The sequence below is a fragment of the Phocoena sinus genome, chromosome 1 (genome assembly GCF_008692025.1).
Source record: "Phocoena sinus isolate mPhoSin1 chromosome 1, mPhoSin1.pri, whole genome shotgun sequence".
NCBI classification, from domain to species: Eukaryota; Metazoa; Chordata; class Mammalia; order Artiodactyla; family Phocoenidae; genus Phocoena; species Phocoena sinus.
Genome location: NC_045763.1, coordinates 32,052,949 through 32,077,943, shown reverse-complemented (window position 1 = coordinate 32,077,943; position 24,995 = coordinate 32,052,949). Strand labels below are relative to the sequence as shown.

General features: G+C 43.1%; 1 protein-coding gene across 1 annotated transcript in view; it reads right to left on the bottom strand.

The window, feature by feature from the left end:
- The window catches only part of MACF1 (microtubule actin crosslinking factor 1), a 240,964-nt gene that overhangs the window by 66,685 nt on the left and 149,284 nt on the right, over positions 1 to 24,995 (bottom strand). Inside the window, 13 exon segments of the mRNA XM_032613193.1 lie at positions 15,052 to 15,821; positions 15,824 to 15,856; positions 15,859 to 16,330; positions 16,332 to 16,415; positions 16,417 to 16,467; positions 16,469 to 16,524; positions 17,205 to 17,583; positions 17,585 to 17,701; positions 20,582 to 20,742; positions 20,745 to 20,780; positions 21,496 to 21,625; positions 22,448 to 22,689; positions 23,346 to 23,408. Coding sequence (XP_032469084.1) covers positions 15,052 to 15,821; positions 15,824 to 15,856; positions 15,859 to 16,330; positions 16,332 to 16,415; positions 16,417 to 16,467; positions 16,469 to 16,524; positions 17,205 to 17,583; positions 17,585 to 17,701; positions 20,582 to 20,742; positions 20,745 to 20,780; positions 21,496 to 21,625; positions 22,448 to 22,689; positions 23,346 to 23,408 — 2,594 coding nt within the window.

The following is a 24,995-nucleotide window of genomic DNA, read 5'->3' as shown; positions in this document are numbered from 1 at the left end:
GGGTATTTCAAGTCTCAAGATGGAAAATACTAGAGAAAAGTGGCCCACAATCCCGTCCACAGCTTTTTGGCTTTTAGAAAAGCCATGTAGGACTTTCCTGGTGGCACAGTGGTTAAGAATCTGCCGGCCAATGCAGGGGACACGGGTTCGAGCCCTCGCCCGGAAAGATCCCACACGCCGCGGAGCAACTAAGCCCATGCGTCAGAACTACTGAGCATGCGCTCTAAAGTCCGCAAGCCACAACCCCGCGAGCCACAACTACTGATGCCCGTCCGCCTAGAGCCCGTGCTCCACAACAAGAGAAGCCACTGCAACGAGAAGCCCACACACCGCAACGAAGAGTAGTCCCTGCTCTCCGCAACTAGAGAAAAGCCTGTGCGCAGCAACGAAGACCCAAAGTCGCCAAAAATAAATAAATAAATTTATAAAAAGAAAAGAAAAGCCATCTAGTCATCTGGTGACCGTTAAACAAAGAAAGTACAAAGGGCAACCCACGAAACTGTCCACCAGAGGCAGCTTCATATCTGAAGGGGTGTAATATGCTGCTCCCTTTGTGATGGTCATTTTCTGATTTTATGAAGGAAAAAAAGTCTATTAAAATTACTGAATTGACCAAGTGGTCAATACAGATGGTAAAACTTACGGAAAAGTTATTTCTGTCCTTTACACAGACAGGAAGTGAAGCCAATAGTTGGTGTATGGAGATCTGGCAATGAAACCCTGAGCTGAGCCTTAGGCTTACTTGAGCCAGAGAGGTCCTTGACAAAAATATGGTGTCAGCTGAAGCCTGTGATCAGAATTAAGCAGCCAAAAGACTGGCAAAATGTCTTACACTTCATTTCTCACTTTGAAGCTGATCGATTTCTGCCTACTCAAATCCAGAAGACTCTATCTGTAACTGAAAGGGAGAATGTGCAGACTAGATTGTGTCTTGACAGCCTTTCTAACTTGAATATTCTTTAGTTCTAAAACTGTTAAAGGAGCTGCCCCAGAATCCTGAGTCCTCCTGGTCCTATACTGCAAGACACTAGAAACACTGTCCTCTGAGGAACAAACAGCAGAAAGAACCAAGAATGCTTGACCTAGAGAAGTTTCCAAGCAGTATGATGAAGTATCTAAAGGGCTGGGAAGTGGGAGGAAGGAAGCTTGTTCTGGATGTCTACTGAAGCTGGCACACTAAGATCCAAGGGCAGATTTCAAACCAACAAAGAGCTTTCTCACAGCTATTCAAAGAATAGGGTGTCCCCTAAAGGGATGACTTTTCTGACCCTGGAGGTGTCTAAGCAGAAATTCAAGCAATCACTTGGCAGAGATTTGGGGAACGAGATTTACAATTCCTCTAACAGTTTGTTCAAGATGAATTTTAAGGTCCCTTCAAACTCTAACACAATGTGCCTGGAAGGCTTGATAAGCTTACAGATCTGATACTTTACGTTTCAGGGAATCTGGGTTTTAATCTTCCTTTAATTATTAAGTACAACTAGAAAAACCCAGGAAAGGCAAGATCAATTTCACTAGCAAATCTCCCTGGCCAAATACACTCACTTATGTGTTGAGATATCATAACAGACTGTTTAGTGTGCCAGGGGCCCTCTGGTTGGAAGAATCTGAGCAATTCTGGCTCTGGACTAAGGGTGGGTGGTTATTCTATTATAAAGAATGATATTGATGTGGAATCACAAACTTCATGGCCAGAAATTCCTTTCCTGTTTCCTCACCGAGGCAGGTGCCAGTCAATTCAGTCTTTTCTTAATCCCTCCCCACACCTATCTACCTCATTCTCACCACTCTCACCAATGCTCCATATTATAATACAAATAAATAAGCAGAGCATTTTAGCAACTATGAAGTTCAGATTCAAATTACTTATCAGCTTAAGTCACACTCTCTGACTAGCGTATTAGCAGACCATTACAGATAAATCTCCCCAAAATTCAAACACATCCCAAAATGCAAACACAGCCTTGTGGAAAGGATTACATAAAGTTGGCCAATTATCCCGCCCCCCACCCCCGCAAAAAGTACTTCGCTCCTTGTGTAAAATCATCAGTTTGTGTTTAGAAGGAAAGGAGGCACAAAGTCTCTTTCCTCCATGTCTTTTTTTTTTTTTTTAATCTGTTCATGAGTTTCTCCTTAGTTTTGGTATGTGGAACTCTGCCAATAGCCATCTCAGTGACTGAAATAAATACCTGATACAGCTTTCAACTTCTTGTTACCCTGACAGCTCCAACAAAAAAAAGCATCTGTTCATTTCACATGCTGTGTGTAAACTTTTAAAAAGAGAAGTACAGGGAGCACCCCTTTGGGTGCTTCCCCCCTTCCTATAACACAAATATCTGTGCTGATGCCAAATTTCAAATTAGTTTCCAATTAGTTGATTACAGAGTTCAAAGAATTCTCTACTCATTTCAAAATTCCTAAGAAGAGAATTGGTGTCAGATTTTCCTTTGGTGAACTTGGAAGAAAGAACAGTCCTGGCCTTTCCTGCTGTCTCCTAATTAAAACAGCAAGGTGGAATCTCCTCACAGCCTAACACAGCTCCCTTTCCAAGTTTTGGACTTGGCACTTTGCCTTTGTCTGCTCCTGACTTTTAAACCACCAGCCTCCTAGGAAAATCTGGAGACCCTAGATCCACACTTCCTCAGATTCTATACTGCCTTTTCATCCACCTCTCTCTCGGAGGATTAGTGCTGACTAGAGGAGGGGACAGAAGACTGGTTGGATCTTGCACATTTAAAATTTACAAAATGCCTTTCATCTTATGATCTCTAGACTTCACAAGCGTTTATTTAGTGGCAAGTGGAAATTCCACAGTATTCGTCTGAACCTGTTGGGCATCCGTCACTACATCCTTTTATTACATAAAGATGGCTACAGAGTGGCTCATTAAGCAATGCAGCATGATGTGAAGCTTGCTTTAAATGGGATACTAAGGATTTTGATGCTCTTTGAGTTCTCGTGTATTTTTGAACTCATGATAAAACTTTCCACACACTCTTCAGGAACTCTCATGACCTCTGTAAGCCCTTTCCTGCTTGTAGACTTTCCAAAAGACAGTGTATTAATCCCTCTTTAGCCACTCCCCAAGACAGTAGTGATGACAAAAGCACAGGGCTTTGTAAGTGAGAAAAGGTCTAACAGAAGAGTGGGAGGAAGGAAAGCAGGGGATTATGGAGGGAATCACATTTACTCATTAGAATCTGGATATACAGAGACAGTAAAGAAAGGATTTCTAAGTGAAGGACTAGAGGCAGGAAACCTAAAGAGGTAGGGACCCTAAAGAAGCAAATTCAAGGTTATCATGGTTTAAGTTATAGGATATATGCAAGGGAAAAATGAAAGGTCAGAATGCTAAGTAGCTCAAGGCCAGTTCACGAAGGCCCTTGAATGCCAAGCGTGAACTTTTGCTTTATTCAGAACACCATGACTACACCAAGACTTACTTATTTAACTTACCAGGGGGTCATGCGAGTTATTGAGTGGTGTGTGGAAAGTTTCCTAAGAATTTGAGCCTGGCTGCTCATTCAACTGCTGTTTAATATATATTATTGCATTAAAAAAAATCCAAATCCTTAATTTACAAATGACGCTTGGGGTGCTAAACTTACTTTTCCAAAGGAACACAGCTATTAAACACCTAAGCTCTTAAGATTTGAGCCTAGGTCTGCTGATACTACACTGGTATCAATATGTATAGAACAGAGCATAGTTGGGGAAGATGGAAGGTGGAACAATCAGCTAGGAGGGTTACACAGTTTAGGTTAACAGGTAACAAAAGCCCGGACTCATGAAACTGAAGAAGGGCGTGGTAAAGAAATTGCAGAGGCAGACGATTTGGACTTTACAACTGATCTGATAGAAGGTAGAGGTTGGGGAAAAAATAAATTTAAAATAAGGCTGTCACATTACTCTTGGATGACTGAGGGCACAGTAGTACTGTAAGACAGCAGCAGGGAGGAAGAAAACACTGCAGGAGACAGCACATTCCATGTGGAGCATACTGAGTGTGAGGGACTCAAAGGCTACCCATGTGGAGGTGTCCAGAAAGACTGAAGTTCAGGGCAGAGATAGACACGTGCAAACTTTCTCTTGTAGAACAGTGAGGGGTTGGACATCCTGGGGCTGAGTGTGGAGAGAGGGGAGAAGAGGGCAGATGACGGGATTTCAGGCACCACATGTTGGGGAGGTAGAAAGACAAACCAAAACAGAAGGCAGAAGAGCAGCCAGAGAAGAAAACGGAGAGAGCACAAGGTCAGGAAAGTCAACGGACAGGAGGGTTTTAAGAAAGAAGATATGATGTTAAATGGTGCACAAGGAATGAGGAAGACAATGAGTTAGACAAGGCCACTAGCCTTGGCAACTAGGACGTCAGGGGGTACTTCCGAAAGAATGGTTTCAGTGAAGCGATGGGGGCTGGGTCAGACTGTGGGGGATTAAGGATAAGCAGTGGTGAGAAAGTAAGTATTGGCCCTCCCTTATTGTGACTCTTCTTCTGGCTTCCATGACACTGTGCTATACTGATGGTACCTTTCTAGCTAGTCCTTCTTTTGTGTCTTTGGGCTCCTCTTTCCCATCCTCTTAAGGCAAGTAATTCCACAAGGTGTAGCCTTGGTTCTTTTCATTTGTTCAACAAATATTTATTGGGATCTACTACGTGCCCTAAACTATGCCAGACACTAAGGGAGAAAGTGATGAGCAAGACATGATCAGGAGCCTACGTTCTAGTAGCGGAGACAGACATTCATTTTAGTTCAATTGCAATAAGTACTCTGAAGGAAAAGCAAACAGTGCTATGGGAGCAACTGTCAAGGGCCCTGATGTGGTCTGGAGGTTCAGGGGAGGCTTCCTTGAGAAAGTGACCATGTGGGCTTTCACTTAACACCAAGAGTAGCCTTTCCAATTCTAGGATGGCATGACTTCACAACTTTCACAAAGTAGCAACTTCACAAAGGTGCTTAGCTATTTCTATGAAACATATCCCTGGGCTGAATCTCTAAGGAATCTTGCTGTAGGGGTCCTCTCTCCAATGTTAGAAAAGGAGGTAAAATAAGTAATACAGAGTCAAGAGATTTTTGAAAACTCTTTCATTTTGTTACTAAAGCTATTCTTTTTTTTTTTTTTTTTTTTTTTGTGGTACGCGGACCTCTCACTGTTGTGGCCTCTCCCGTTGCCGAGCACAGGCTCCGGACGCACAGGCTCAGTGGCCATGGCCCACGGGCCCAGCCGCTCCATGGCATGTGGGATCTTCCCGGACCCGGGCACGAACCCATGTCCCCTGCATCGGCAGGCGGACTCTCAACCACTGCGCCACCACGGAAGCCCACTAAAGCTATTCTTATCACTGATCACAAACAAACAACTTAGGTTTGAATTTAAAGAATTAGACCCAAATCAGAGCTCTTTCTCTGGGAGTGAACTGCAAGATGAGAGAGATATTAAATGGTTTACTTGAATGGATGCAATGAATTCAAGCTGGAGAAGACCTAAGACAGGTTCAATTTCTTTGAATTCTTATCTTCTTCTTCCCTTGCTCACAAATACACGCAACCAAATACTAGAAACATATATTTGCTGAACGCTTTTCTGTAAAACATCTTGATCTGGTATATGTGCTTGGCAGAGAGATTAATTATATCTGTGTTTTTAAGCTGCTTCCTCTGAAATTAAGCTGATATTTTTTCCCCTCACATCTTAATGTTTTAATTAAAGATTGATTAATATTAAGAGGTGTCTCTCTCAAAGATGCTGACTTGGTAGTTGCCATTGTATGGCAACAGAGGAAGGTAACATGGTCTATGCTAAAAGCTAATTAGGCCAAGGACCCTGAGATCATTAAAGCTGATCTGCTAGGTAACTGAGTGACTGGGGAAGTCACTGAGCTGGTAATGGCTTCCGGTTAATTCTGGTTAATGATTTGAAAATAATACTGATTTGTAGAGCACATAAACCAAGGTCAAAATGGTCTCAGAGAAACTTGCTGGCTGTGGGATTCTGATATCAATGAATGAATAAATTAATTAATAACCATGTATATGTATGTATGTGTACATATAGTATATTTAAAGCTGTGTTAAGGAGTCATGACCTAAACCTGCCTATGTATTGCTGGTATAGGGCTGGAAACAAGCTCTTCATTTGTTCCCCAGAAAAACTGCTCAGGAAGGCTCTTTGTCCATCCACCTGTTTCACTGCTGTCATCAAACTAATTTACTTTATCTTCCTCATTTCCATTTTTTCAAGAAGAAAAAGAACTAATTTAATCTGGTGCTGGGTCTTAGATCAAATCTTCTAGGGAATGATCAAGCTGTAGGCACCAAGGGAATAACTTTTGTTATTAAAAAGATTTCATAATATTATAATTTGTGTGTCTGGATAAACTTCTTAAAAGAATATTATCATTTACTGAGCATTTAATATCTGCCTAGGGTTTTCATCTACATCACTTCATTTGATTCTCATAAAAACCCTAAAGGTAGGATTTACCACTGTTCACATTTTACAGTTGAAATAACTATACAGAGAGGTTAAGTGATTTCCCACAAGGTCACTCAGCTAGTAAACGATAGAGCCAGAATTCAAAGTTGAATATTTCTGGCACAACCTCGTATTCAGTTTTTCTCACTACGCCAAGCTGAATGAAGTATGAAGATTCTTCTTGGTGTCAACTGGTTGAGTAAATGACAATGACTCTAATGTAATGGGTAACTACAAGACAGTATTTCAGAACCTGGCTTTCTTCAGGTGCATCTCAAGTAGTAAACTCCTTAGTTTTACTTTGTTCAGGCTAATACTGAAATGAAACTGTGTTTCTTTAACATATGCTAACTAGTAGAGAAGGAAGGGAGCCCAGAGGCAAGATGTAGAGGTGAGGAATCCAGGTTAGGATTAGAATTTCTCAGGACACACAAGTGTTGCGGAACAGTCAGCACTTTGAATCCTACAGTTCACGTGGCGTAAAGAGCATTCACTCAATCAGTCAAATATTCACTAATCTCCAACTATGCATATACCCATATGCTAACTACTTTGAGAGACACAAAAATGGATATATTAAGATGAGGGATGGGACAATACATATAATCATTAAACGCCAAAATTAGGCAGTATATGATGAAGGCCAAATGAGTTACACATATTAAGTGATTTAAGAGAACGGGAGAAGTAGTGAGCTAGCCCGGGGGGGTGGGGGGGGGCGATCAAGAAGGTTTTGAGGAGGTCAGGTATGAGTAGAAATCAAATAGGTAAAATGAATAAGAAGTGTTTGGGATAAGTGGATGGAGTGAATGGTCTATATAGGAAACAAGACTGGATAGACAGCAGGGATCAAAAATGTGGTTCCTAAGACTGGAGAAGCAAAAAAGTGGAGGCACAGATACAGACCAGTTTTGCAGGATGCCACCATTTAATCCATCAGATCGGATGCCTCCTGCATTGATCTGGGGGAAGGATAAGCACTCACAGAAAGAAGGGTGAATACAGACAGATGCTAAGGGAAAACCACCTTGGAGGCCCAAGTATTAGAAGGCTACAGCACAATTTATGTCTGTTTTTTCCGTGGGAACCATGTGCATACACGCTAGCTGTCCAATCACACTAGCTCTCTGCATTCCTAACAGAGGATCTTTTGTTCCAAATAGCAAGGCTCAAAAGAGACAGTCTGATAAAATCACACTGAGGTCAGTACTCCCAGCTGGTGCAGGGCTGATGCCATTCCATAACACACCCTACAGGAAGCAGCTTGAGATACACAGCTGATTGATTTCCACAGCAGGAACCTTGTGGCAGGCAGGGTGGGGTGGGGACTGGTCAAGCATGGAGAGAATTCTTTAGCCACTGACTCAAATTAGTTCACCAAGATCCTGACCTGATCCAACAGATCTGTACAAGTCATTCTCAGAACCAACACTGTTTCTTAACTAAATTTTGAAAAAAGGGAGGAAAACCACGAAGCTTCCCCAGGCAATGGGACTATTTCATCAGTTAACTCTTACTTGTTATGGAATCTGAAAAGGGCAAAATATCAAAACCCCCTATATCTCTAGAATAACCCTTTATTGTAAGGGGCTATCCTGTGTATTATAGGAAATTTAGCAGCACCCGCTAGATGCCAGTAGCAGCCTCCCCAGTTGTGACGGTAAAAAATGTCTCTAGACATTGTCAAATGTCCTCCAAGGGCCAAAACTGCTCCTCCCACCCCCATTGAGGGCCACTGGTCAAGCACGAGCTTTGGTGCCAAACAGATCTTTCCAATCCCGGCACTAACATTTATTTGCTCTGTGCTTGAACAAGTTACTTTAACATCTTCAAATCTCAGTTTTCTTACCTGCAACTGGGATTTTAAATGTCTGATTTACGGGGGGTTAGGATCAGAGATAATTTAGACTTAGGTCTCTCTTACTGTTCTTACCACTATATCACCACCACTGCAATTCTTTGTGCCTGTTTCTCCTACTGCACTGTTAACTAGAGACTATCTGAGACCCCAGCTCTCACCACAAGGACTGGCCCAGAGCAAATGCTCAGCAAGGATGGACTGAAAGGAATACAGAGCCCCTTCCTCCTAACCCCCCAAAAGTGATCCACGGACCATCACCTTGCAGCCCAGCACTTATTCTCATCCCTGGGTGGCCAAAGTTCTGAAAGGTCCACATTTCAAATCACAGTACTGGTGGTAGGAAAATAGCTTGTGAAGGCCCAGGGGTTAAGTGTATCCCATTAATCTGCCACAGCCACTAACAGAGACTGGTATTTGAAAAGTACTCGGTAGTGGCACTGGCAAAGTAATAAGGAAGGTGGGGAGGGAGCACATTCTCCCCATAGCTAGGTTTTTCCAACCAGGACAGCTGAGACTTGGGAAGAGTTTGTCTGGCAGGAGACAGCCTTTTGGTGCAGTAATGCTTTGGTGCAGTGACCTGACCTGACCTGACTCCCTGTGGGACTGATTTTATTCCTGGTAAACCAACCACCTTTAACAACAAAACGCCCTTAAAAGCAACTCATCGGGGCTTCCCTGGTGGCGCAGTGGTTGGGAGTCCGCCTGCCGATGCGGGGGGCGCGGGTTCGTGCCCCGGTCTGGGAGGATCCCGCGTGCCGCGGAGCGGCTGGGCCCGTGGGCCATGGCCGCTGGGCCTGCGCGACCGGAGCCTGTGCTCCGCGGCGGGGGAGGCCGCGGCAGTGAGAGGCCCGCGTACCGCAAAAAAAAAAAAAAAAAAAAGCAACTCATCGTACCTCCTAGAGAATCACCACTTATGGCTCGTGTGCCAGCCAGCTAGCTGGAAAGTGCCCAGGACTAGGCTAAGGCTGAGACCACTTACCATGCATTCTAGACACAGCGAGAAACAGCCCCGCTCTGCAAGTCTGTGCTTATCTCAATCATGTCCACTAATCAAAACTCAACAATAAACACAAGTTCTGCACAGGATAAATTCTAGTTTTTCTGGACACACATGTTTCACATGATGACCAATCTTGGTTGCAAATGCTACATGTTGACACTACATGTGGAGAATTTCAGTAAACTCAAAGAGAAACTCCTCACTCCTTCCTTCTGGTTGAGGATATATTCGCTTTTGCTTTAAGATCTTCCCTTTGCTATCAAAATTTCCAGATGGATTTTTGTGAAATCCATCAACACTTTCTTGACGCCCTTCCATTTGATTTTACTACCGTCACTGAGGCGTGAGGCTCCTTCAAGATGATGTAATGGCTACAATCTTGGGATTTTGCTTGTGGTGCTGATATTTAAAATATTAATGGCAATACTTTAAAATGGGGCTGGAAAAAGTTCAACACGAAGCAAACTTAAGGGTCTTAAAGGCTCCTTCACCTTCTCCCCACCCAGCTGCTACGGTGTGGGTGGAGAGGATTATTACAGAGCATTGGAATTCTTGGGGGGGGGGGGAGGTGCAGAGGGGGATGGTCACATAAGGGTTATAAATATCAGCAGCAGAACTGTGAGCTCCTGGGCTGAGGACAGACTGTAGTCTCCCCTTAAAGGCATAGAGCAAGGAAGCTCCCTCAAGTATTTCCACAAAGGAAGTTCCTCTTCTCCACAGAAATGCTCAGCTGAACACCTGCAACAACCACTCTACGCAAAAGAAACCGCAGATGCCAGGAAAAGGGACGAGACTTTTTTAAACCAAACACAGATCAGCACCAGCAAAAATAAAGAATCCAGGGCCCGGCCTAAGGGTGTTGCTAACTACACAGTCATAACCAGATTACCACAAGGTAGCGTGCCACGTCAATATTTATCTTAACGAGCACCTTTTCCAACTGAGTCCTAAATTTCCCACATACAGGTGGCACTTTTCTCCTATCTAGGGCAATGGTTCTCAACTAAGGGATATTTTTTCTTTCCAGGGGACATCTGGCAATGTCTAGAGGCATTTTTGGCTGTCACACTGGGGAAAGGTTGCTACTGGCATCTAGTGGGCAAAGATCAGGGATGCTGCTAAACATCCTCCAATGCACCGGACAGCTGCCCACAACAAAGAATCATCCAGCCCAAAATATCAGGAGTGCTCAAGTTGAGAAACCCTGTTCTAGGGCATTCGTTTTACTTCCTTGGACCCCAGTAGTTCCTATTGGAGTAGCCTTGTTTAAGGAAGAAGGAAAAAGCCAAGGCAGGCCAAGGGTCAGCACAAGGCAGAGCAGGCAGGGGTGGTGAGGGTCTACTCATCTTATCCTGATGGCTGTAAAGCTGGAGATACCTAAACCTCCAGTGACAGACAGGTCACACCAAGTGTGATTTCCTTTCTCTCCAAGGGCAGGTAGATAATGCTAACCTCACTTGCTTTCTTCTCTGGTAAATCTAACTGGCAAAGACAAAGATGAGCTGATACTGTCTTTGTAATTATTTGAAAGTAAGGAGTGAATATCTATCATTGTGCAAACTGGCAGTCTCTCAGCTCCATGGCAGGCCCTGTCCTCCAAGGGTTTTCACATGTGCTCACAGTGAAGCTTATGCTTGCTTTCCATGAGGCCAAAAAATCAGATGAACAGGTTTATGGGGCTTTCTTGTTCTGGCTTCAAAGTAGGATAGAGGTCCCCAGACAGAAGCTGCAAGTGTATGCAGTCCCTGACCCTGGGCTCTACTCAGACTGAATCAGGACTGAGAACAGTCCTAAGAAAGCCTGCTGCCCTACCTGTAGCCCACCAAACCCCAAACCTCCACACGTCCTGACTGAGAGGCAGGCGTGGTTCCTGAGGGGGGTGCAAGGGAGGAGCTGGTGTAAGACTCAGAATGATCTCAATTCTTGGGCTTCCCTGGTGGCGCAATGGTTGAGAGTCCGCCTGCTGATGCAGGGGACACAGGTTCGTGCCCCGGTCTGGGAAGATCCCACATGCCGCGGAGCGGCTGGGCCCGTGAGCCATGGCTGCTGAGCCTGTGCTCCGCAACAGGAGAGGCCACAACAGTGACAGGCCCGCGTACCGCAAAAAACAACAACAACAACAACAACAACAACCATGATTTCAATTCTTGATTACAAAACCTACATAGGGAATTTCAAAATGAGGAAAGCTTCTTGTTACCATCAGACTTAACAGATTTCTTCTCCAAATCTGGAGTCTTTCTCTTCCCTTCCTAGGAAGGTCACCCTGGGGGAATTCTTTGACTTAAGTTTCAGTGAAATAAAGGTCCCTCCTTTCTTGTTAGACTCTAGTTATATATATACAGTTCCTTTTCGTCACTAATCAGAGACACTCTTGTTCAGGAAAACAGAATTTCCTGAAGAGATTAGCCAAAAGTCTTTTCCTTCCAGTTTTCTGCAAACATGCTCAATATTCTCTTTCGTGATTCCTGGAATGGCTTCTTCCTTTCTACTTCCAACAGAGAGCAGAACTCAGTAAAGTGCCTAACTCAGGAGGTTTGAGGTTTTTGCTTGTTTAGTGGGAAAGGACTCTCTTCCATTCCCATCTGATAGGTCCTCGCTGGCTGTCCAGATTCTATCAATTATTCAGAAGCAATCGGGGGAAGTCTTTCCTAGGAATAATGACTTTCAGTTTTTCACATTCATTTAAGAAGGAAGTAACTTTTCCCAGAGGCTAACTGCCTTTCCTAGCATTTTTCAGCACTGTTGCACAGTCCCAAGTAAGCCTGGGGTTCTCCACAGACCTGACTCATTTCTCTATTCTGACCATCCCCCGTGGAGTCAGCTAGGTCAAAGCACAGCCCACGTTTCCGTCTCACAGATTTCATACCCTCTTCTCTACAGCAGATTCTGTGCTGAGAGCGTGATCCCATTGTAAAAAGACAAGAGTTGAAAACTTAAAGCGAACACTGTTTTTAAAATACTTACCTTCATCTCTGCTTTTTCTTATTAAAAAAAAAATTGAATCTGAAAGCAGAGTCACACTGTCTGCATCCGGCCTGCTGCTGGTGTGAGGGAAGATTAATCTATCGCTGGACTACTCCGCACATCAACCCAGGAACTCAACGCTCAGATCACGAAAATGACTCAGTCCTCAGAATGGGTCCAAAAGGACCTTCCCTTGGCTCAGCCTCTAGGGAACTGTGAACTGACACACAGAGCTTTTCCCTTCTCATTGTTTTCACTTCCCATGAGCTCAGCATGAGCTAAGCCAGTACTGTGTTCCTCCCCTCCTGCCTCAAAACCTTTGCTGGGAGGAGGCAAAAACTCTTCCCAAAGCCCTTGACTTTACAAGGTGGACCTGTGGAACCAGGCTTCTGATTTGTACCCCCAGCTGGAGGAGGGTACACACGGGCACTCAACTTCACCACCCTCCTTCTCGCACTCATCTTCTCATCCTGCCTTGTCACCACCAGCTCCCTGCAGATACACACACTGGCCCCAGCTGCCATATCCACAGTATCGGTGGTGGGAGGCTTCTTCTTAGAAAGCAGCAGAACAAGTCTGTTATCCCAAGCAACTAAGCGGCTACTGAACCCTGAGTGCTGCTGGGCTACACACTAGGATACAAATAAAATATGGGAATGTCCAATAATTTCTCAAAAGCTTTCAGCAGCGTCAAAATTCTGAATGTCTCTAGAAACCAAGGATTAAATGAAAAGGAAACAATCGCTTGTCCTCAAATCCAAACATTATATATGCCTGCCTGTGGATTCTTTTTTATATCCTAGGTCATATTTAATACAATTTTAACAGGCTTGTTTAGTTTTCTAGCTCACAGAAGATCAGAAGGAAGGGACAGACTGCTCAAGGCAGACTCAGTGACAGCAGTGAAAAGTAAAGCAGTGAGAAATAATACCTGATAGCAGGGCAATGGGGGAAAAGGCAGAAACTACATCCCCCCATGTATACATACACATACACATACATCCAACCCAACCAGTTCAGCAATTAGAGGCCCTAAACAAGGACTTCAATACAGAACTCAAACTGCGTGGTAATTTAAGAACATTTAGTACAAAGCAGCCTCACCACAGTAGAGAACAGTATAATCTGTTTAGTAATGTTAACCAGCACTCATAAGAACTTACATACAATATAATGTTTAGGAAATTAGGCAAGTAAAAGTTAAAATAATTCCATATACACCAGAATCTAGTTTGATAAAACTACTTTGGTGCCTCAAGGGATAAGCTTCACTTTTCTAAAAAATTCATTTAGTTGGTTAGACAGTTGATTCTAGTAACCCAGATCCAAGTAAATCAGATAAATGAAGCATGCCTGTAGCAGAGCCTCTCCTTTTGAGAGGCTTACAATGGAAGAGGGAAGAGAAGCCCACGTGGTGAAGCAGGAAAGGCCACCCAGCCACTGGATTAGGTGTAGGCATTTCCCAGAGGATAACATGTGGGCTCATGGCTTTGAACCTTCTCTACCTACCCTTTCTTCACCCGGTGCCTCAAGAATCCCAAATACGATGACTTGTGTTGCTCCACATTGCACTGTAAGGGGGTCTTCGGCCAATGTCTCACCTTAGTGTGCTAAACATCCCCCAAGCTAGAGGGCCCTTCTGAAACAGCCATCTTTCTACATCTGGATCCTGCCTACAAGTTTGTGATCTTTTTCGGGACCACGTGGCTCTGGCCTGGTGTCAACACCACCTTTCCATCCATGTTTTTAACAGAAAGAATCCTAACAGGCAGGGGCTCTGAGAGAACAAAGTAACTCATGGCAGAGTGTTACTGTGTAAGTAGGAACAATCACCACTGGTGATGGAAGCAAGGTATCCTTTCCAAATCTACTCCAGGCACCAAGAAGGAAGGAGCAAGCAAACAGGCCTCCAGCAGGGAAGCGAGGCGCTTTTTGGTTAAGTCTTGGGGTGAAAGGCTCATGCAGTGAGAGCCAAGACCCAGCAGACAGCCCTGGGTTCCAAACCCAGACCTGGCAAATCTGCGCTTTTGAGTCAACTCCTCTCATCTTCCCGGCTGTTTTAATATAGACTCACAAAATCTCAGGACTGGAAATTCTGACTCAGGCAAAGAATCAAAATATTTTTGCAGTTAAGGCAGTGCTTCTCAAACTCTCGTACGGGCAGAGAACTTGTGCTCTTGAGGAGTCTAAGGTGTAGTCTTAAGCACTACGTGCTACAAGTGGAAAATTTCTTTGAAGCGTCATGTTTGGTCTTAATAATTCATGAGAATTTTTCATTTTGTCTCATAATACATCAATAACACATCAATAATTTTCCCTCAAAATCTGTGAAAAAATCCACACTTTAGCAAGATGAGCCCATGTTTATCTTATGGATTCTCATACCTCGATACGAAAAACAGGGCCCTCAACAAACATTCACTATTGTTACAAAATTGGTTAATCTGAAATCTCAAGAAATCATAAGAGAAGATTCTTAGAGTAAGAAATAAGGTTTGGACATTTCTTTCTATACCCTTAATTGTTTATAAACACTAAAACAGATTACAATAGAAAAATGTTCAAACCTGTTGCCCAGAAGTCCAAGAGACTGTCTAGTCTCCAAACCGTGTGCTATGGTGGTGATAGAAGTGAGAATAATGAAACCAGGGACAGAAGTTAAGATGTGTACTCAATCGGTCTCCAAGTTACAAGAAAAGAAATACACATATTAGACAGAAAAAGATTAAAAAACAAGGGTAAGACTTACTTTAAAATCTGCTAATTGTTGGTTGATGACATCCACCTCGGTCCCCACTACCCACTGGAGCGCCTCCCCCTCCTCTGCCGCTGTGGTCATGTCATTGAGTGCTTTCAGCTTCCGATAGAAGTCCTCAACCCGGCCCAGGGTCAGCTCCAGCTGCTCCTGCCGGGCTTTACTCCTCTCCATCAGTTTGCCACACTGTTTGCTCAGGGCTTCTAGCTCCCTCTTGAGTCCTAACAAGTCCAGAGTCCCTTCTTCCTCCAGCATTTGTCGGCACTCTGCTTCAGAGTCTTCTATGTCGAACTTGAGGGCTTGGATTCTGTTAAGGAACAGCCGTACATCCTCGATCTGGGACTGGAGGCTATCAGTGTCTCTGCCGATAGCACCCATGCCATCGAGCTCATCGTCCAGGTCTGCCAGCTGAGAAAACATTTCTCGGACTCGGCAGTGAAACTGGCCAATGCCCTCCAGCTTGCTTTCCATTGCCACGCAACCACTGTTCACTCTTTGCTTCACTTCTAGGAACTCCTGCTGGGTGACCTCAGCTTGATGCAGAAGTTGGGAAGCATCAGATCCGTCCGGGGCATCTTCTACCAGGCCCCGAGTGAAGTTCCTCAGATAGTCCACCTGTGGCTCCAGGGTCTGCAGCACTTCCTGTTGAGCTCTTAGCTTCTCCAGGTTCTTGTTGCTGCAGGCTTGAGAGCCAAGAGCATCAAAGATCTCAAGTTGGTGTTTGGCCCCTTCAACTTTCTTTTCAATATTCTTAAAGCTTTCCTGAACTCCTTGAGCCTCTGAGTCATTTCTTCAAGGACCCTGTCTTGGCCTGTAGCTCTTCTGTAATGGAATCCATGTTCTGGTTGATCCCAGCCTTCTCATCCCGGATATCATCCTCATCTGTTTCTGAAGAGTTGATCAGAATGTCAGCAGCACTGTTCAGGATTTCTAGCAGGGAGCGGCGCTTTTCCACCTCACTCAGCATAGCCTTTGATCTCAGGAGACTGGACTCCAGCTGCACTGGATCCAGAGTGACCCGCAAGTCAGACATCTTGACCTTACAATCTTCTATCCATGGCACGAGATCTTCTACGTGCCACTGATATTTCTGAGCTTTCTGCAGACAGTCCTTAAGCCTGGACTGTCTGTCTGCAGTTTTTTTACTAAGCTCTTCCCAATGGCTTTTGAGCTCAAAGAGCTGGTTTTGTAAAGTTTTCTTCTCTTCTCCAGGAGGTACAGAAAGAAGCAGAGATTCTCCTTCTGCCACGATCACCTCATAGGAACCACTGTGTTTGGTTAAGGTTCTTCTGAAACTCTTCATTCTCCTGTAGCTGAGACTGTAGCCGCTCTAATTTTGCAGAAATTGGGCGGTTTTTTTGCTTGCTGGCTTTGTTTGTCATCCAACCAGGTTCTCAGCTCATCAAACATTTTGCTGGAACTGCTGGGTGCTGGCAAGAGCTGCCTGGAGTCTGTTCATGCGATCAGCTGAAATGAGAAAATCAAATTTAAATCAAGTCTGAACATGGCATTTAAAATGTTTGCTGAGAGTACATGGTCTAATCTTAGGAAAAGGAAACTAATGCTAATTGAGGGCCTACCATAAAAGAAGCACATAGCGAGGCTCTTTCATTTACTATATCCTATTTAACCCTCACATCAACCTTGTAAGGTGATATGAGTAACAGAAGTAAACTTTTAACTTCTAAGCTGGTAAAAAGCCATAAATGTTTCTAGAAAAAGAGGCAACAAATAAATGACAAATTTTTTCTTGTATAAGGCCATCCTAAAAAGTCTAGAACATGTTCTAATTTTGTATATATGGCATATGTGTGTGTGCGTACATATATAGTATGAAGAAACTAAGTGAGTATCAGTGAAAGTATGCGTGTAACTCCACCTATAAGTACCTCTAGGAATCTCTACCTGCTGGCTAGATTTATATTAGTGTTCTTATCTCTTAGATTATGGTGTGTAAAGCTTCACATATTGCTAGTGCCCAATCAATGTGTAATGACCACGGCAGTCCTCACTGTAGGTGGACAAAGGGATAGAGTAACACTACTCTGAGTCCAAAAGCTACTTAAGGGTCACCCTAGATTCTTGGGACCACTAATCCACTCCTCCATTTGGCTTGCCACTAATAATGGCAGCAGTGTATCCCTCACCTGCAAGGTCCTCTAAACCTTGGAGAGGCAGGGCAACAGTCTCCAAACGCTTCTTCAGTTCATCCTTGAGGTACTGCTCTCCAATGAGCACTGAAAGTTCATCGCAGAGTGTCTGCGCCTCCTTAATCTTGTGGTCCAACTGCTCCACGTCAGATCGAATCTCACTGGTCTCCTCCAACTGCTGCTTCACAGCCTCAGGTTGGGTGCTGATGGCTGACTGGCCACTCAGTCGCAGTCTGACTGCCTTCACTTTCTCTGACAAGTCCTGGAGCAGTTCCTGGTACTGGGTGCTTTTGACAACAGCTTGGTCAATTTGGCTGGAACGGGAATTAAGTTTGTCAGTCAGCTCAATCCACTTCTGATTGATGCTCTGGAGCTCCCTTCTGTACTTGGCTGGTGGAAGGAGAGACATCTCCAGGGCCTGTTAGGATGCCCTGAGCTGCCTCGTTCAGCTGCTCATGCTGTTGCCTGCGTGCTTCAAATTCCTTCAGCATAAACTGTAATAGAAATGACACCACGATGTTTAGAGAGAAAAGGACAGATCTGAAAACACTGTCAAAACAAAAACTGATTTTGGATTGTGCCAAGCAGTGCCAACTCCTTTTGAAAATACACCAGAAAACTCCAAAGACCAGGCTACTAGGAAAATGCAGTATCACTTTTAACAACTGCTTAATAAAAACCTGTTTTGAAAGGATCATTGATTGTGTCTATTTTATTTCTTTTCCTTATTTGTCCTATACCGTTTCAACATCAGTTACTAAGGTTGGCCTTGGTTGGGAAACCAAAGTTTGTTTACTGGATGGGCACTTGTCAGCTTTGCCAGGCAAAACCCAGGCCTCTGAATGGGGAGTTTGGAACCCTGGGTCCCAAAGTGAGCTATATTACTGGCTGGGCTTGCCATTTCAACTCTTAATGTCCTACTTTTCTTAGTTCCTTTCTCGAATTTCCACCAGCACATAGAATCTGCACATTATAATATAGCACAATTAGATAAAAAGCTTCTTTAAAGCAAGTACCATTCCTTTTTATTTATTTCTATTCACTGTTTCACTCATCAAAGAAGTTGAGATTACAGGCTCTGTAGTTAGACACCTGCGTTCAAATCCTGACTCCATCACTCACTAAACTGTATAAACTTAGGCAAGTTTTTAAAAGTTCTCCAAATCTCAGCTTCCTTATCTGCAAAAAGAGGATAGTAAAGTACTTACTTGCTGTTGTTAGGATTAAACAAGAAAACTTATGGAAAGTACTCAGCACTTACACTGCATAAAAATAAATACAACAGGACCTCAAGGACTAACAGATGTGCAAATAATGAACTATAATAGAATGTAACAGAAGTTAAAATGATAAAATGCTGACGTGAACATGGAATTGTGAAAGCAAGAAGTAAAGGTGGTAAATTCCTCCGGGGATGACAAGAGCAGAAGAGGGAAATCAGGAAAGGCTTCACAGGTGACACAATAAAGAATACGTGAGTTCTCCAAGAGAACAGAGAGTAAGGCTGGTTCAGAGAAGGGCCTGGGATTAGCAAAGGCACAGAGATCCTGAGATCTATGAGTGCAGTGTGTTCAGGAAAGAACCCATTATCCGGTGTGGGAAGAAGCCCAGGTATATGGGGGAAGAGCTGGCAAGACAAACTGGGACCAGCCTGTGAAAAGTCTCATGCACCACAGTGAGAGGTATTTGAACTCTGTTCAATAGGCAGCCAAGAGCTACAGAAGCATTTTTTTTTTTTTTTTTTTTTTTTTTTTTTTTTGGCGGTACGCGGGCCTCTCACTGCTGTGGCCTCTCCCGTTGCGGAGCACAGGCTCCGGGACGCGCAGGCTCAGCGGCCATGGCTCACGGGCCTAGCCGCTCCGCGGCATGTGGAATCTTCCCGGACCGGGGCACGAACCCGCGTCCCCTGCATCGGCAGGCGGACTCTCAACCACTGCGCCACCAGGGAAGCCCTACAGAAGCATTTTAATATATTCAGATATATGATTTAAGGGGATAACTTGATAATTGTGTAGAGGATAAGCTAGACCAAGAGGCCCTTTAGCGGGCTGCTGCAATGGAACAGGCCCAAGATCCAGCCTACCAGCATGTACAGTGGAGAAGAGAAGCTTAGAACGGTGGTTCTCAAATTACGGTCTGGTGGCCCCTGGCAGTCCCTAAGCCCTTGCATGGGTGTCAGTGAGGTAAAAACTATTTTCATAATAATACTAAGATGTTATCTGCCTTTTAAAATTCTTGTTCTCTCACGACATCCGATATCACAACAGATTGACTGCAGAAGCAGATATGAAAATCTGTGAGACTGTTCTATTTAGTCAGACATTTTTATTTTATTTCATTTCATTTCATTTATCGCTATGCCTTGCAGGTCCTTAGTTCCCCGACCAGGGACTGAACCCAGGCTCTTGACAGTGAGAGCGTGGAGGTCCTAACCAGTGGACCGCCAGGGAGTCCCCAAGCCAGACATCATTAAAGAGATTTGCCAAAGATATAAAACAATGCCACTCTTATTCAATTTTTTACATTTTGGAAAAGGTTATTTTTTCATAAAAATGTTATGTATGTTAGTGTTATGGTTGTATCATCATAATTTTAAAAAATTAATTTATAAATACATACTTCAAAAATTCCTCAGTGTTTTAATACAGTTAATATTAATAGATATTAGTAGATAAACACAAGCTCTTTGGGATCCTCAATAATTTTTAAGAGTGTAAAGGGTTTTGGGATCAAAAAGTTTGAAAACCACTGGATTAGAAAAATATTTGTAAGTAGACTAAATAGGACTTGATAAATAACATGGATGCAGGGGCTAAAAGAAAGGGTTCTTTCAAAAACTACTCTTAGGGGACTTGGTGGGTGGTGAGAAGAAACAGAACAAGTTTAGGGAAGGCTACGGAACAAGGAAAGGGTCTAGGCAGGATTTCACTGGAAATGACATCACTGGACCAACCTAAATTTCGCAGATGTTGGGTACTGAGATCTGATCAGCAGAAAATCTTTAAGTAAAGCTGGCAGATATAAGATACTGCATGAAGTAATGTGGATCACTACCACTGGGGATTGAAAATAAAATATGATTCTATCATTTAGTCAGAAGTTCCCTGTCTCCCATCTGCGCATCTTACTGCCTCAGTCAACGATATTAATAATATAGTTACTGACATTAATGCTATTAACAATACTGTTTGCTATTTGACAGGCACCATGATAAAGACCATACAAGCATCTCATTTAAAGTGAGGAAATGGAGACTCTGAGAAGTTAAATGACTTGTCCAGGGTCATGTAAATCTACCTGTTGAGAGCAGCATTCAGACCCAGGTTCAAGTGCCTCTGATTTCTTTGCTCGAAAGCTTTCAGCATACTGCTCACCTGGACCTGCTGCTTCTGTGCATTCAGCATGTTGGGGTCAATAGACAGGGGCCCCAGCACCCCCATCATCAGCTCTTTCTCCATTAGCCAGGGCCGGAGCTGGGATTCTGCAGCCTGGAAGCAGGCCAGATGACTTGCGGATTCCTCCAGCTGCCTTTGCGAGCCATTGTCACCTCAGTGGCCATTTCCCATCGGGAATCTGTAGAGAGGAAATGAGAGAATGTGTTCTTTTACCCTCATCAGCCACTAGCCTGGTCCCTAAATTACATTCCTAATATACTACAGGAAATGACCCCTGGAGCATTATTTAATATTTTTTTAAGTTAAAAATAACCTGCATTTAATTTTAACTAAAGTAACAAACCGTTTTGTATCTTGACTGCGGTGGTGGCTCTATGAAACTACACATGGGATAAAACTGCACAGAAGTACGTACACACATACACTACATACATACATACACGACGCATGTAAAATACCTTATGCGACATATATATTATTTTATAACCTGTCTTTAAGCTTACTAATTATGAGCATCTTTCATGCCAATAATTCTTTTCATACCAATACACATTCACCTACATCATTTATAGTTCAATATTATGAGTGCAGCATAACTTAATTCCTTCACAGAATGTTTAGATTATTTCCTACTTTTCATTTTTATCATCAATGGTCTTTGTCACAGCAGATTGTCAGTATGACTTGCCCAAGAAAGCCAATACTGATCCTTTGAGTGGAATCTCTAAACTTTTTCCACAATCAGGCTCATTCTCTAACCCTCCCTGCCCCTTCTTGCTAGCTTATGACAATTAACTAAAAATCACTCCTGCTTATTGGGTATGCCGAAAGCCTGTATTTACTTTGAAGACAAGGAATTTAGTGAATTTGTTAACACCCCAGTGATAACATACTGAGCTCCTCTTGCATTTTCTTCCAGTTTTCTGCTTCTTGTGAGTTGGGATACGTCATCAATAATCCAGACAGGGCTTCCTTTACATTTTGGACTTTTGGAGAATTCTGTTCCAATTCAGCCAGGAAGGCCTAGGAGAAAGAACATCATGAATGCCATGAGATTTCTGGACAGGAAACAAAGCTGTGAGTGTGGAGGAAATGACGGGAAGATGGGGCAGCAATTACAGGCCCGACTTCTGATTCTATCCATGATTGTTTCATGATTTTAAGATACTTAACCTTTCTGCTTGAATATTTAATTAAAAGGAAAATCTAGATGGCAAGATTCGAATTTCTTTTATGTACAACACATCAGTAACCCAATAAGAAAACTGCTAATCCCTATAAACTAAAAGTGTCAGGAATGGATGATGACGATGATGACGATGATGGAGATGTTTATGCAGCTGTAGGATATGACATGCTAGGCCTCAACAGGAATACTAAAATTTCTGGCAAAAAATTTTTACCAGATTTTCTACATGGTATTATTTCTTCTGACATTTTCCCTAGGCCTACATGTCAATCTTTAGAATGAACTGCAATCACAGCTGTTTAGACCCCTCCAAGAGTTGGAAAGGTGCTTTGACGGAATGATTTGGCTTATACCATCACATTGAAAATGAGATCCCATTCTCAATGAACTGATGCTTCTGAAGAGAGCTATTCTCCTCCTGCAAACAGATCTGGTTTTGTTTCTCAGTCTGATGTGTAACAACTTCTAATTTCATAGGTAAGAAAATTCTCTGGGAGAGTTTAGGCATACTAGTCATTTGAAAGTCAAACATGCTGCTCGTAACGACTGGGTGGTTGGCCATGTCTCATTCTCAGGCCCCCGGGCTCAGGCGGGTACACTGGTACAACCGCCCCTTCCTCTTAGTGCTTGAGATGCAGCTAATGGGAACACAGTACCTTGTTAGATTCAGCTTGGGCTCTCACTGTCTCTGTCTTGGTTGGAGATGAAGAGGCCTCCATGCCTTTCAGGACTTCCTCTTTTAACTCCAGCCACTGCAGCACCAAGCCTGCCTCCTGCTGAACTTCCTGCATTCGGCTGAGGACAGCCTGAAGACTTTCCCGGCGTTCCCGAAGCACTTCCCCAAGTTTCTCATATTTCAGGTTTACATCTGACATGTCACACTGGATCTCCGTCAGATCTAGCATCACAGAAACAGAGATCAGACTGGAAATAGCTCTCAAGCATCCCCAGTGGTTCCTCACTAAATTATTCATCAGGATTAAGTATCTCTCCCACTCCTTCTAGTGAACTAGAGATGATGTTCCTGCTAAATCACACAGAAGTTCCTGTTTACATACGAAAAGCAAAAGAGCTCTCATTAATCTGATTTCTGATTTTGGCATTATACACTCAGATGTATAAATAAAATGCTAAGCAAACACGGGAGCAGCAAAAGTGAAGGGAGTGAAGGATTTGGGGCATTCTTCTACTTCCTCTTCTTTAAACCGCAGAGAAGAAAACCTAGCTGGGAGGCTGAGGGCTAGATTTAGACCACCTCTAGTATAGCTTCTTTATAATTCAAAGATTTGCATATATTTTCTTCCAGGTCTTTCCTTATTGGTCTTATCTAGTGGTCCAGTTTATTTGCTTAGTAACTTTGTTTCACTGGTTGCCAACCTGTTTAGCCTCTAGCTAGCAACAAAGAGGCATCACAGTTGCTTCTCCCCAGACTTTTACCCTCACACCCATCCTGGCAGCAATCCTTCCACACATATGGAAACATACACAGATGCAAACATGAACACTGTCCTAACACACCCAATGAAGAGGCACTGTTGAAAATGGCATTCTCACCTTTGCAGGTGTGGTATCCGTTTACACTGCCTACAGAGCTTCCTACAGAGGGCAGTATGGAACCTGAGCAGAAGGACAGAGAGACAAACAAGGCAAGACAAGTGTGTTAGGAATACATACAGGCACCGAATTTATTCTTTGGCACTCACTTTAAGCTCAGATATCAGGAAGTTAACACAGCACAAGACAACATACTCATGGAAAGAGACAAATCATTTTAGCTGCCGGGCAACAGAGTCACTTGGGAGTTTCAGCTCCTTAACCCTAACCCTAACCTTTTCTAGAGGAAATCCAAATTCTCTTCTTAAATCTCCAATTTGGATTCTTTGGACCTTGCCCTAATTTTGTGAAGCAAGTATTAGTAGAATGACTAAGGCATTCGACATACTTAAGAACGAGGAGGATTTATAATACAGCCAAAAAGGTTCAACTTTAACATCAATGTTCTTCAACATAATAAAAATAAACAATAAGTACAATTAAGGACATAGAAAGCAGCATTCTTTTAGTAAAGACATTAAAATGAGCCTTTCCTATATTGTTTCAAAAGATCCCGTCTTTTTTTTTTTCATGACTTTCTGCTCCCCTTCCCCCACCAGAAAACAGAAATTCTAAGCGTCAATAAATCTGGCTCATAAACATTCCCATAAATTCTGTTTAGGGTCTTTGGTTCTGTTTCTAATTACCACAATTTCACCTATATTCTCCCCAAGTTGATTCCTTGTGTTTCAGGAGTATCCCAAATAAGTAAAAACCAGATCGTGTAATTACAAAGATTATAAAGAAATCTGAAGAACAGTCATGACATAATGTAACATTCAAAGGGCAGAATAAGAGTCTCACATGCACTGATTTCACTGTGGAAAAGGTCAAGTGCAAGGTTCTATATTAGACAATAATGACTGTAAAACTTTGAAATGCTAACACTATTGTATTTTCAATTTAAAAAACGGATCAAACCAAAAGATCATATTCCACTGCAGTCTGGTGATGACCAAAAAGAACCTGGACTAGTAATTTGGAGAAGACAGCCGTAGCCAAGACTGTCACTAACTCAGTACATGAGCCCTAATCTATGGACAGACCTCGGTATCTTCTCTGGGATATGAAGATAATACTGCCTATCTTGTCAGCTCTCATGGGGTTACTGGTGAGAAGTAGTGAGGTAGTGTATGTGAAAGCACTTTACGAAACCAAAAGAGCTCCACGACCATAAGGAACTAGAACACGCGTGGGTTTTCAGAGATGGAAGAGAACTTTTTAAGAGCACTCAGGCTAGTGATCTTCAAACTGGTTTTCAAAGCACCCTGAGGAGGTGCTTTAGAGACTCTGTAAATGTTTGGTTTAATTTTAATATTCAGAATGTATTCCTAAGTACTTAGAAATGGCAGTAAAACATGCACATCTCAATTATGTTGAACACCACATTTTAACCCAGTAGATATAGCCAATTTACGCTGCTTTTTGGAGAGAATAAAGTAGCTCCTGCACCTCTGTGCATACAGTTAAACTTCTTTCTGAGTGTCACTGATGGGAAAAGATGTAGTTCTTCATTAGCACTCTATAATTTTCAAACCTACATATGTCCACTCACATACAAAGAAAAACATCTACAGCACATATGAATTCCATTAAATAAAATGACAAAAA